General features: G+C 40.5%; 1 protein-coding gene across 2 annotated transcripts in view; it reads right to left on the reverse strand.

Annotated features, from left to right (window-relative positions):
- The window catches only part of LOC133216989 (contactin-3-like), a 104,683-nt gene that overhangs the window by 7,777 nt on the left and 83,504 nt on the right, over positions 1 to 13,402 (reverse strand). For both annotated transcript variants that reach the window (XM_061362114.1, XM_061362115.1), the window contains exons 10-15: positions 8,545 to 8,672; positions 6,929 to 7,104; positions 2,682 to 2,799; positions 1,450 to 1,608; positions 1,201 to 1,350; positions 398 to 468 (exon numbers count right to left, since the gene is read on the reverse strand). In XM_061362114.1, coding sequence (XP_061218098.1) covers positions 398 to 468; positions 1,201 to 1,350; positions 1,450 to 1,608; positions 2,682 to 2,799; positions 6,929 to 7,104; positions 8,545 to 8,672 — 802 coding nt within the window. The remainder of the gene's footprint in view (positions 1 to 397; positions 469 to 1,200; positions 1,351 to 1,449; positions 1,609 to 2,681; positions 2,800 to 6,928; positions 7,105 to 8,544; positions 8,673 to 13,402) is intronic.

A 13,402-nucleotide genomic window follows, 5' to 3' on the forward strand; every position in this document is an offset into this window, starting at 1 on the left:
GTTACATAATATAAAGTACTATCTGATTGTACTGGCTAACACATCCAGAGTTAATGGTAGGAAAGCAAGAACTGCACATTTGCACTGAAAAGCATAAATTCTTTAGCGCAGCCTTTGAGCAATGCCCCTTCTTCTTCCCACCCTCCTGCCCCCTTTTAGCATTAACATTTGTTTGAGAACATAAACAATCTCAAACTACCTGAATTTCCTACTGATTGCCACCTAGGACACTATCACATGACAAAGGGAAGGCAAACGCACACAGCTCACAGTATGAATGTTACTGAGCACGTATACATCCTAGCTGGGAAGCTGCTGGAGCCAGGGAAATTCATCATTTAAGAGTTCAAATGAAAACAGTTATTCTCTGAAGGAACTTGCTTGCCAGAAAACTTACATCCCATGTTATGACCAGTTCAGACCTGCTGCCTCCTCCCCCACTGACTTCCGAGGGGGGAATTTCAGGAACTGTGAAAAGGAAACATACAGCTGTCTACACAGTGTCAGTATAAGATATGACATGATACGATATCATATAATGTTAACCTGGTGGTACTCGTATTGCTTCTGCAAATTAAGGCAGGGTGGGCAGTCGTGTAGCACTCCAGCCCTGTCCTGCATTCCCCTTGGTGCTCTCCACCACCAGGCAGGCCACTGCTTTACTGAGCACTCAAAGAACCCTCACTAGCTCACAGACTATTCCACTAATGCTTATGAACTTCTAGAAACTGCAGGCCTGCTTCATTTTTTATAATAGAGTTAACTTATGCAGAGGTATTGGGCAATGGCCTTATTCCAAGTAAACTCCTGGGGCTTTAATTGCTGTGTTCTTTTGAGCCACCTGCTTATTACAGGGAAGGTGTACACTGATCAAACACTAGGATTGAAAAAACCCTATCAATCAAAATTAACCTCTTTCCAACTATTTATACCCTCAGACTCTGCAGCTCTGCCTGAACTGACAGGCTTTGGCATACTAAATACAGTTTAAATGTATTTAGATGTTATGCTTCTGTGATGTTCAGTAATGCAACACAAACTGTCCCACAGCTAAATGGAAAAATCATGAACAAGCTAGTTACAGGCTTTTATATTCAATGTCATTTCCAAGCTTGTCTGCAAAGAGCCAAGGATATGAATGCTTTATTTTGTTAATATTCAAGATTCTTAAATTAAAAGCAAATAAAAGAACCCACTAACCTGCCTCTTCAGTTCTTACTTTTTCTGATGGTAAACTAGGTTCTCCACCGCCTATTTTGTTACTGGCAACTACACGAAATTCATATTCAACCCAAGGATTTAAATCCACTACTGTGGTTGTGAATGTTTTCCCATCGATCACATCTGGAACTATTAAAAACAAAAAGAAGGAAGAAAAAGGAAACTAAGCATATAGTGTCCTTGGTCAAAAACATTGCAACAGAGCCTGTGACAAGGATTGTGTTTTACCTGTTGTAACTCGCTGCCAGCCAACTGAAAAGGGCGTCCTTGCTTGTATGGTGTAAGTGGTTACTGGACTGTGATTATCTGTGCCTTCTTGCCAGGAGATCTGAGCTGTGGTATCAGTTATTTCATCCACTTTCACATGTTCAGGGGGCCCAGGTAAGCCTAGAATCAGATTGAAAAACACACGGTCTTTTGTAAAGCCGGTACCCTGGAAATCACTAATAGAGCAGTATGGATTGCCATTTTATCAGCACCGTGGGGGGAAGAAAACAATTCAGCTTGGAATAAGAACACTTGTAATTATTGTTTTACATTCACTAAACTTAACTCTGCTAATCTAATTCTGAAATACTCTGAACTGCAGCACAGGCGGCAGAGCTTTGTTTTTTACAAGAACCTTTGTTCAGCATGATCCCTCTATGTTCCCTTTAATCTACTAATACATCTCTGCAGTCTGCCATTTGTTATCTACGGCTGCTTTACTGTACAATGCACTGGAGCAATTTTTCAGCACAACATCTGATCAGCACCCTGAGCAGCAATTCTGTCAGGCAAGCTTTCTACTGCCTTCTGGAAAATGCCACTTCTGGGTGTCCTGGCAAAAATGTCTCCAGCAAAGACTGAAATAACTAACAGTACATCAGCAATTAAAAATATCTGGCATATTTTAAAATATACTAAGTAAGTGTCAATCATACAATGTGCTTTTTCAAAGACCAAAGCTCTTCTCTTGCAATGCAGCTGTATCATCAGCAAAGAAATCTACAGTTCTGGTTTAACTCTGAGCATATCAGCTCTGAATGACAAGGAATAAGCCTGTGTTATAAGCTTTAAACTACAGCGGGTCCCTAGGACAAAGCCTCTCCAAGGCTGTGGCAGCCGTTGCCCAATTCTGGGCAGGATTCTGGAGTCACCAACCCCAATGGTTCAGTCTGCAGAGGCTCACAGCTGCCAGCACAGAGTTCCCTCCTGTCAGTGATCTGTGGGACTGTCAGTGAGGAAGGATGTGTACTCAAAATTATATCCTCCAGCTCTTAGTTTCTCTAGGAAAAATTAGGCTTCCAATTAAAAACTGAGCTACAATTCTCCCTAACTGCAAGGCAGAATGACATAATTCACAGTCATTCATCAGTAATCCGTGAATTTGGTTTGCAATCTGCATCAGTTGTTTCTGTAATCTACAGTATAAAAAAAGTTAGAAAATATGATTCATGGTAACTGAAGCTGAAATTTACCTCGTACGATAAGGTCCGCTGCAGATGCTACACTATCCACTTCTGTCTTCACCATACAAACATATTTTCCACTATGTTTCAGCTGGATGTTTCTAATCATTAAATCTCCCGACGCACTCTGTTGAAAACCACAGTTCTGATTAACGTAAATGTACTACCTTGTAATTTAATATTAACATTGTGTTTGTAAACAGAAAAGAAATCAACCAAAAATGTGGAAGATAGAGTTGCTCCAAAATTGCACTGGCAGGGAGCCTGCAGGATAGCAGGTTATTATCAGCTGCTCCATGGTAGTTGTCTGTAAGCATTTTCCTCCCTCTTTTAGGGGAGAAGCAAGCTACATCACAGTTAGCTCATACTGGGAATGCACCTCCTGAACCATGAAGAAAGTTAGTGCCCTGGGACCAACCATTTCCCTCAAAACCCCAAGGAAGAGAAAAACCTGGTTTCTGTGACCATTAACCAGTTTTTACTTCTAGACAAAATTTGCATGTCTGGTTATCACAGATTTTTAAGGAGTTCAAATAGGTAAAAGGCGAAGCTGAATTTGGTGCATTCCCACAGATTATTTATTGCAAGCACATCTTCATTTACAGGTTGTACATTTTAGGCTAAATTCCCCATTTTATAAATGTAAAGTTCTGTTCTTTGTTCTTCATGAACAGTTAATCTTTGGTCATTTTCTCCCATTGACTTACATATGTCATGGCACATGGTTGATCTCCTGAATCAAGGGAAACATCCATAAAACTCGAGTGATAACTGCAACTTCATATCATGTTAAGACTACTGTATACTATTTGTTTCCTTTCAGAGGAAAATCTCTCAGGTCTGAATGTTAAAAAGTGTGGTGGCTTTGTTGGTTTTGGTGGGGTTTTTTTGGTTTTTTTTTAGTTTTCTGGAGAAGCAGCATTTCACCTGAGGACAGAACCCTGGTTTGTGGTATTTTCAGCTACTCCAGCCACATGACAGATTCCGGGATGCAGAGTACGCTGCGAGAAAGGGGAAGACACGAATCTGGAGTTTATTTTAATCTTGGGAAAAAAAAAAAATAACCACCTTTCCAACCATTTGATTATTTTCCTTTGTTTAACACCCATTATTTCAACAGTGCAATGCCTCACTCTGATCAACACAAGCTGAAACCAATGCTGCCTGATCCCCTTCCATGTTTGTATAAACACAATGGCTGGTCTGTGAAAGCACAGATGTAAGCATTTGCAGGACAATTGAGCAGTGATTGTGTACAACACATTAGAAGTTGTGTTGAAGGCAATCTAAAATCCATCTAAGTGGATATTCAGGCAATGACCAACAGCAGCAATGCATACTCACAAGCAAATCATGTTCCACACAAACTTACTTTAGGAAACCAAGTCTAAAACATTTTGACAAAGGTGACTGTAAAATAGAGTAATTTTACTGGAAATAAACCCCACCAAAATATTATCACTGCATTTAAATAATTTGTGGATATTTGGGGGAAGAATCCCAAAGTATTGGGGAAAACACAGAGACCTGCAGCAGCAAAAACCTCCAGTGTAGCCAGCACCCTCCCCTCCCATGGCTCTGCAGATCATCAGTGATATCTGCACTCCTGCCTAGCCAGACTGAATATGTCAGCATGGACAAGTCCAAGTGACAGTAAGATCACCTTCCTTTCTCCACACTACACAGAATACAAATACAGAGAAGCCCAAGCAGTATGAACAGCTGCTGAAACTGCTTTTCCTCCTCCTGACTGCGTAACCACCTCAGCCATTGCTGGGCTCCATGTGCAGGTGATAACCTGAAACAGTTTAGAGGCAGTCTGTTCAAAATTTGGCATCTGCTTGGCTTGCCATACTCTGTGTGTAAATCACGTGTCTGACAAAACAAGAAACAACCCGAAAAAGAGCAGTAAGACAGTGTTACATCCTATATTTTTCTGACCATCTGTAAGACCAGGTGGTGGTCCCATAACATTCCTGCTAACTACTACATGTCGGAGACCTCAGGCATGCGTGACAGAGACTTCCAAGACATCACTACACAGAAATCTATCCACTGAAAAACTGTTTTCCTTTAGCCATGTTTACAACCAAGAAAGCTGGAGTTACTTTTGCAGAGAGATTCTCATTTAACAAATACACACAGCAACTATTGGAAGAGTTAGAACATATTTATACGTATTTACTTACCATGACCCACATGTAACTCCAGATGAAATTATTCCACTGACCCCAGTGTGATACAAAGCCCATAAAATGTTTTTGTGGCTCTCTTGGTAACGTACTAACAAGCTTCAATCCCTCTTTACACAAATAAAGGTTAAGAAAAAAACCAAACCTATAATGTCTATATTCCATTTCTATATGTCCCTAAAGACAAACTTCCAAGTAACATGTTGTAGATTCAGAGTTCTGAGTCAGGCAATACTCACCCTGGATTTTAATTCAGCACTGACTGAGGATTTTGTGTGTGTATGTGGGGGAAATGTGAAAAAACCCCACACCTAAACAAGACTTTGATTTGGAATTATGTCTGTGTTTGTTTTTAGGAAAAAGGCGGAACTTGTAGTGAGAAAAAGCACTGCATTTTCCAGTCAGCTTTTGAAGCCTTAATTGAGCCAGTAGAGCTGTCACAGCCAGGTTTTGGTACGTTTTTAACCTTCCCTATCCAATATTACTGTTTGTGTACACAATCAGAGTACAGTGGGGGGAAATATTACTAAATAAATAAAGCCCATGCAGCAATACTGGGAGGTAACGGGCTATGAAATCGGAGCATTCCCATTACAGCATGACAGATGGTCAGTTCCTAATTCCCAGAACATTTCTGTGAGAATGTACATGATATATGAATATCTCATGGCTCCTACAAGGAAATCTCATCATCTCCACATGCACTTATATATAATCAATTGCAAACTGCAGACCGCTCTGTGCTTTTGGTGCCTGCTGATTAAATGCTAAATATTTGAGGTTTTACAGGCAAAAAGAGTTAGGTGCTGAAATGTCAGTTTCAATGGCAGTAGTGTCTAACCCGCTGCTCTTCCTCTGTAGCAGGAGAGGTCGGGCAAGAATATGTGAAAGGAAACTTTATGAAGGCTTATAATGGCCAGTTTCATGCTTGTTTTGTTTTCACTTGGCCATGGCTTTTGCTGGGCAAGATCTTTTGTTGTAATTAATTTCATTCTCTTGATACATCCTTCATCTGTCTTAATGGCTTACTTTTCATGTTTTGGTTAGAAGGCTAAATTCTAAAAACTATCCATGTCACCCTACCCGTCACAGCATCTCTGCACTGGAAATATTTAATGAGATATGTGGCTTCTCACCTGAGGAGGCTCAGGCAGAATATTGAGGGATACAAAGTGATGCAAGTGCAGGAAAAATAAGGAAAGATGAGATGGTTTTGTTCAGGTTTAGGCTGAAGTTCACAAAGTCTGTGTCAAGTTCCTTAATTTCTCAGTGCTGTGTTTTATGTGATCTTAAGTAAAATCATGTGGGGTCAGATGGAGAAACAGAGGAAGGAACTTACAATACATCAGGTCTATAATACCAGGTTTCTGAACAATGGGTTACGGGCAGCAAGCTAGCTCAGTGAATGATTTCCCTCCGATACAAAAGAAAATTCTACAGGCCCACGAGAGGAGAAACATCATAGAGTCATAGAATAGTTAGGGTTGGAAAGGACCTTAAGATCATCAAGTTCCAACCCCCCTGCCATGGGCAGGGATATCTCACACTAAACCATGTCACCCAAAGCTCTGTCCAGCCTGGCCTTGAACACCGCCAGGGATGGAGCATTCACAACCTCCCTGGGCAACCCATTCCAGTGTCTCACCACCCTAACAGTAAAGAACTACTTCCTTATACCCAATCTAAACTTCCCCTGTTTAAGTTTGAACCCATTACCCCTTGTCCTATCACTACAGTCCCTAGTGAAGACCCTTTCCAGCACCCATGTAGGCCCCCTTCAGATACTGGAAGGCTGCTATGAGGTCTCCATGCAGCCTTCTGCAGGCTGAACTGCCCCAACTTTCTCAGCCTATCTTCATATGGGAGGTGCTCCAGTCCCCTGATCATCCTCGTGGCCCTCCTCTGGACTTGTTCCAACAGTTCCATGTCCTTTTTATGTTGAGGACACCAGAACTGCACACAATGCTCCAAGTCCTATTTCTACTGTGTTGAAAAAAGAAAAGAATCGAGCCTTGCTATGCTGAATACATCCATAAGGCAAATGAGAAGGTGTTGGCAACTCACCCCTCCAACCTTCTCAAAATGGGAAGCGTCCTTCTTGAAATCAGTGAGTGTTCCATTGAAATACCAGGTGAAGCTGATGTCCAGTATAGGATCGTGCTGAACCTGGCAAGGCAAGACGACGCTTTCTCCGACAGTGACATCCATGTTGGAAGGTGCCAGAATAATCCTTGTTGGCTCTGTTGAGAGCAGAAGTATCAGTTACTGGATTCCTGTACTGCTGAGCTTTGATTGCTACTAATATCCTACCAAGTACTTCAAATCTGATTAATGACAGGCAGTTCAAATTATGCAGCTGGGATATAAATGCTGCTGCCTGACCCCTCTTGTTGGGGCATTGTGTCCTTGCACATTTACCAGCAGGAGCTACTTGACATTGAAAAGGCAAATTTTGACCTGCTATGTACAGGCCAATATACTTTACACTTTACAAAGCTAAATGCACTGTAACCCACAGCAATGAAACTGCTGTTCAAGAGCATGTGTGGTTCTCAGCAGTAACACCCACATTTTAGGGCAGGAAGCTGTAGCAGCAGCCACTGGGAAGATTAAGAAGTAGGAGTGAGAGAAGGAGTTAATAAAATCCGGAAACTAGAGGCAATCCACATAGGGTACAACACATTAGATATCTGGGTCTATATATTGCATAGAACATAAGTACAGTCATTAAGAAAAGCTGCTTGTTATTCCAGAATCACATTAATGAGGAAAAATGCCAAGGACTGTAAATACTATAAATAAAATTTAATTCTAGAGCTCCTTTGTACATAATTCTATTATTTGTATAAAATGGGACATGAATCATTTAGGAGCACAGTCTGAAAATGTGAAGCTGTTAATTCACTGAACAAAATAACTCTGTTTGGATCTATGAGATAAATAGGATATGTAATGCAGTAGGATATTAGATTATTCAGAGTTTGGAAGATCTTTCAGATACTCCAGTCTTTAAGAAGAAGATAATGAGAAAAAAAAATCTTCAGATAAACTTCATAGTCTACTGGTCCTTTCAGTCCAGTATCTGACAGCAGCAAGTAATGGATGATTTATAGGAAGGGACAAGAACCCCTTTGGAAATTATGTATACAATTTGCTTTTGAAAGACTTTCTATTTTACTGCCAATGGAGTCTCTGAATGCTCCTTGCAGATGGAGTTTCTACCACATCTGTTTCCATAAGCACACAGCATACAGTTCCTTTGGCCTAAACAGATTTTGGACTGGAATACAGAATTACCTCAAATATTTTTTTATATTCCCGTATTTCTTTTCCCCAACAAACTAAAAATCCCCCAAACTTAAAAAGCACAATTGCACTATTTAGTACTTAGATAAGGGAGAGAAGGGAGAAAAAGCCTTCAGAACTCCCTCACATCTGAGACGTACTTCTCAACAAAAATCCCCCAGTCTCTTTCCTCTCAACTAATAAAAGATTTCTAACAAAGATCTTTTTATCTTTTTATATCGTTAAATTCGCAACTTCTCAGTCTTTACTTTCCACCACATTTAGTATTATTTTTCCAATAGGGAAACGCAGACTCTACACACACAATTCTGCTGCCGAATTTGCAGTTCAGTTTACAACACCTCGCAGATGACCCTCCATCCCAGCTCACCTACCAGTAACTATTAAGTTTGTTGAGCCACTGGCTGTTCCAAACTGGTTTGTTGCCAGGCATGTGTAGCTTCCAGCATCAGCTTTGGTCACGTTGGCTATTCTTAGTCCTCCATCCTTTAATAACTTGATTCTACAAAATTATGAAGAGATTTTAAAAGATTCAGCATTGGTTTGTAGACAAAATACTTTATTCCTCACACAGCTACAGAGGTATGTACAACTGTATCATTCACTAGCCTGATGGTTGGCAATCTAAAATGCATCTGACTAGATTGGACCACGCGCCTTGCCCAGTAACTTTGAAATAACCATTTGCCATTAGTAATGTGATACAGTAGAACTGTTCATAAACAATCCACATTTTCACTTCTCAGGATTCATGGATGAAGCCTAGCTCTGACTGCACTGATGTCAATAGCTCACTTGCACAACTGACTCTCTACACTAGGGTTCTTCCCAAGCAAGTACAAACTTCATATGTGTTTAGAAAGCAAACCGAGACTTCACACTGCTGCAGACTTCTGTCTCAGTTTACCAGCGATGCTGAGCAGGAGTGGCCTGCAGACATCACAGAGGTATGCTTTGTGGAAGGACTGGGAGGCCACCCCGCATAGACTCTGCCAGTGAGAGTCATGCCTAACAGACAGCACGGAACAAACCAGAGAGATGTTTAAAATGTGGGCAAAATAAGACCCACAGTACTGACACAGAAGAGCATGACATCCCAACAGCAGAGATGACATCCTAGACAACAGCACTGAAGGAATGCAAAGGTAAGGCTAATGTGACTCCCTCTTTCCCTATTTCCAGACCTCCCATCTGTCATATCCTTAGATGCAGAGCCTTCTACCAAGTGTTCCCTAGGATAACCTGGAGCAGCTATATAATTAACTGTATATAAAAACATCCAGATTAATTAACCAAAAAAAGTAAACTTTTTCCTGATACACCTAAGTCAAAAAACCTTCAGAGCTTCTCTCTCAGAACCCATCACTCCATTTCAAAGGCACCAAATGAATCACAGTGAGGCTGTTATGTCAGTTCCGTAAGCATCTTAGCTAAAAGGTATTTTGGAAATGCCCCAGACACCCACACACACAATCAGCAGAACAGCAAACAACATTAACATTCCAGGCAAACCTCTAACCACATTAGTTGCAGTCTTACACAGGTGTCAAACTAGCAGCTGAGAAGGCAGCAAATGCCACAGAACTTAACATTGCTATCGTCCATTTCTCAGAAGAGTCAGGAAGATTTCACCTTCTCACTTACAGGTACTTCATTGTTAACCTGCAAAATTAATTAAATACACACCCCTGCTGCTTTTTGTAACATACTTGAGGCAGATGAGTATTAATGGAGCTCCATCATTTGTCCCAACTGAGATTCAGTTCTCTATAGTTAAATGTGTACTACAAAAAGTAGGTGGGGAAGCCTGCTGTGTTAGGTGGAAGCTCGGATCACTGCCTTTCTTCTCAAGGCTTGTGTCAAGCCTGGGAAAAGCAGAAAGCTCACTTGAAAACAACAGATTCCTTCTGATCTTCATGCACTGTAGCTAACAGTCCAGCATAAGCAATTCTTCATGTGAAGCTCCATATGTGCTGTGGTAGCTGATGAAGGGTAACACAGCTCAAAACTGCTGCAGGGCAAGCCTGTGAAGATGTGCAAGTAGCACGGCTAGGACAGCCCTGGTGAATGCGCCATCTTAAAAGTTAATTGCATTCCCAAAATAAAAGTTGGCCCATAAAAGGTATATGCTTCAGTAAGCTGCATTGCCATTAATTATTTATACTGGTGTATTATAAATAATACAGTGTTGCAAGGGTTTGGTTTTTTTGAAATAGCAATACAGCTGAATCTGTATTTCAGACAATGATTAAGCTGGTAAACAAGGGCAGCAGCACATGACTCAAGTTTGATGGGTTCAGTGATCTCATCTTTCACCCTTAACTTCTCCGATCCTCAAAAACCATGTTCACTAACTGCAGACCACAGCAGTGGGAGTCTATCATGGCTCTGTAGTTATGGTGCTCCCTGCCCTAACAGCAAGTTCACCTAACCCTTACAGCCACATGGAGAGTGCATTTTACATGGATTCCTTCCAGAGCTGCACTGCTCTTTACAATTAAACATCTAGGTATAAATGCAACTTTTAGTTGCTTTTCTTAACTATTTTGAATTGAATTTTGTATTCTCTTATAAAAAAGGTGTTTCAACACTTCATGCTGTAGCTGAGATCCACTTCCTCTGGGCAAAGGTGATGCAATAATGACATTAACAGATGCAAATTACAAGATATAACAAGTCACCTGTTAGAGCAACAGACAAAAGCATCTTATCTGGGGGAGAAAGACTTACAAATACATGGTTTCATCGTTAGCATTTGAAAGCAACCATCTTTGAGTCTTCCAGAGTACTGAGGTACCTGAGCCAACATGGTGGTGCTGGAAGCGTATTTGTGATGTGCTTCACCAATCTCAGCACAGCCGACCTCTCTCAGGCTCATTAACTTTAGAAAATATGTAATATTTGGCTGCACTTTATATTAGATGGAGCATTTTAAATTAATTAAATCTTACCATATGGTTTATGACTATTTTAAATGTGTTAGAGACATGATTAATACACTGTACAGGTAATTATAATGACATCCATAAAAGGTGTTAAAATATATCAGTTACTGCTGCAAGCAAGCTACTGAGTTGTTGGACCTTCTAGCTATCTGTATGCTTTGGAAAGCCTTGTATTGCAACATCGACTTTGAAGCAGTTTCCAGTGGGAAAAATGCAAAACCAAATAAAACCCCAACAGTGTTGAGAAAGCCCAAGATCAAACAAAGCAAACACCAGCATCAGGGTACAGACCAGCAAATGTCTATGTCTATTGTTTAATTAAACCAAATCACATTTACAGTGCTCTCAGCTATCTGCAAGTGTAGCTTGCCTAAAATAATTAAGCAACAGGCTTATTAAAACCAAAATATAGTCAAGATTCAAGTTTTCCCCAAATTAACCAACAAAAAAGAACCCAAACAAACACACGCTCCCCCCCCCCCCCCCAACCACGAAACCAATCCTAGAAAAAAATATGGTCAAAATAAAATCTTCGCTGCTAAATTCCAAAGAGAAATGCTTCACTTTTTCAATTACAAAACAGTAAATGCAGCACACAGCCTATGAAAACACTAAACCCAGAAACTGCTCTACCCCTCCTGCTCAAACATTACGCAAACTGAGGCTTTTAGTATACTTAAAATTATTAGATATTCACACACTGTGATAAAACAGATGTACTGTGGCTGGCCGCTGCCAGGAAGTGATCTACATCTCTTAAAGAAACTAACACATCCTTCGGTGTTCCCCGTATCTGCAGTCGTTTTTCCAATACACTTGCTGAAGGCCAGCAATTCTCAAACTGAATTCCATTTCCAAAACCTGCACATTTTTGATGCACTGGCAAATGGCAGAAACTTTCAGCCCTGTAAACCAGAGATAACTGATGGAGTAATGCTTGGGCACATACCCATTTGCACCACTGGAGACTGACTTAGGACCTGTTCAGCCATCAGCTCAAACTATTAACAAAATCATCTCTCCCTAACTCTGGTGCAAAATAATCTTTGAGAAGATTTTCTCCATAGTCAAAGGGATGGCATAAACCCAACCTCCCCCCTCCCCCAGCTAAAGCCTACAAGCGCCAAATGTCTCAACTCATGCCCATGCTCTTTGAGAACGGGAAGAGGGATTAACCAACTTCAGGGTTCCTGACATGAGAGGCCCATATTGGTGTAATTATCAAAGTCTTCCTTTCCCACCCAAACTGGGAGAACATATTTTGTATTATGGATCTTCCAGACAGATGAGGGACTTCCATAGGGTTGGTTACACTCTCCATTAATTTTGCACAGTCTGTCAGGTTTTATTCGTGACACTGTAATTTGTTATTAGTTACCTTATTCATAACTGACCATGGAGAAATCCAACTGTGATATGAGTGCATGTACTTCTCATACTGATAAATTTGTACTATTGTCACAACCTGCCCCAAATTTTCATATTTGCAGCTATCGAAGCAAGTATTATCTCATACTAGACAGCAAGTGGTGCTCCAGAATGCCAGTCCAAGATTTATCAACTTTAGTATCTGTAATGTGTGAGTATTCAAGCTATTCTGCATTCGCTCTCCCATATCCACTGGTTTACAGAGCAGAGACCTATCTAGGTTTATATAGTACTACCTTACCAAAATCCTGTTAAATTGTATTGTTAGTGCAGTGCAACCACACACACCGCTAAGGACAAGAATATGTCTCAGGATCCAAGGCCACAAGACTGTCACTTGAAACTTGGTGTCATTAATTAAACTGTTAATGAATGAAAAGGCATTGTCAATGGGAAAAAGTTATTACTAAAATAAATAATCAAACTAAGTAATCACTGCCTTTTTTATTTGACAGATTATTCAGCAGAAAAGCCAAATATTTTAGATCCTTATTGATATGATAATAAGGATAAACATATTGCTTTCTAGTGCGTAGCACTTCAGTACAAAGGAGCAGTGGAAAAGTGGGGCGAAGCTGCCTTTTATGTATCAATCAAATTCAAACTAAATTAAATGAGATTAAGTAACAAGAAAGTCAGGGGACGGTGGGGAGGGGGGAGCTCCCATTGAAGTACTGGTAAGTAAATGCATTAAATCCCACAATACAGCATTTCAAACTTCAACACGAAATGAAAATACTTAATTGAAACTGTAGGGAAGATAAATCCAGTAACTGATACTTCTGAGAATCATGCAGGATTTTATGAATTATTTCTCCTCTCCCCCCCCAGTTTGACATCGCCCCAAATAAAGATACTA

Source organism: Neopsephotus bourkii, unplaced genomic scaffold, assembly GCF_033783945.1.
Source record: "Neopsephotus bourkii isolate Nb327-2 ecotype Australia unplaced genomic scaffold, CSIRO-AGI_Nbou_v1 NB_1080, whole genome shotgun sequence".
Classification (NCBI taxonomy): domain Eukaryota; kingdom Metazoa; phylum Chordata; class Aves; order Psittaciformes; family Psittacidae; genus Neopsephotus; species Neopsephotus bourkii.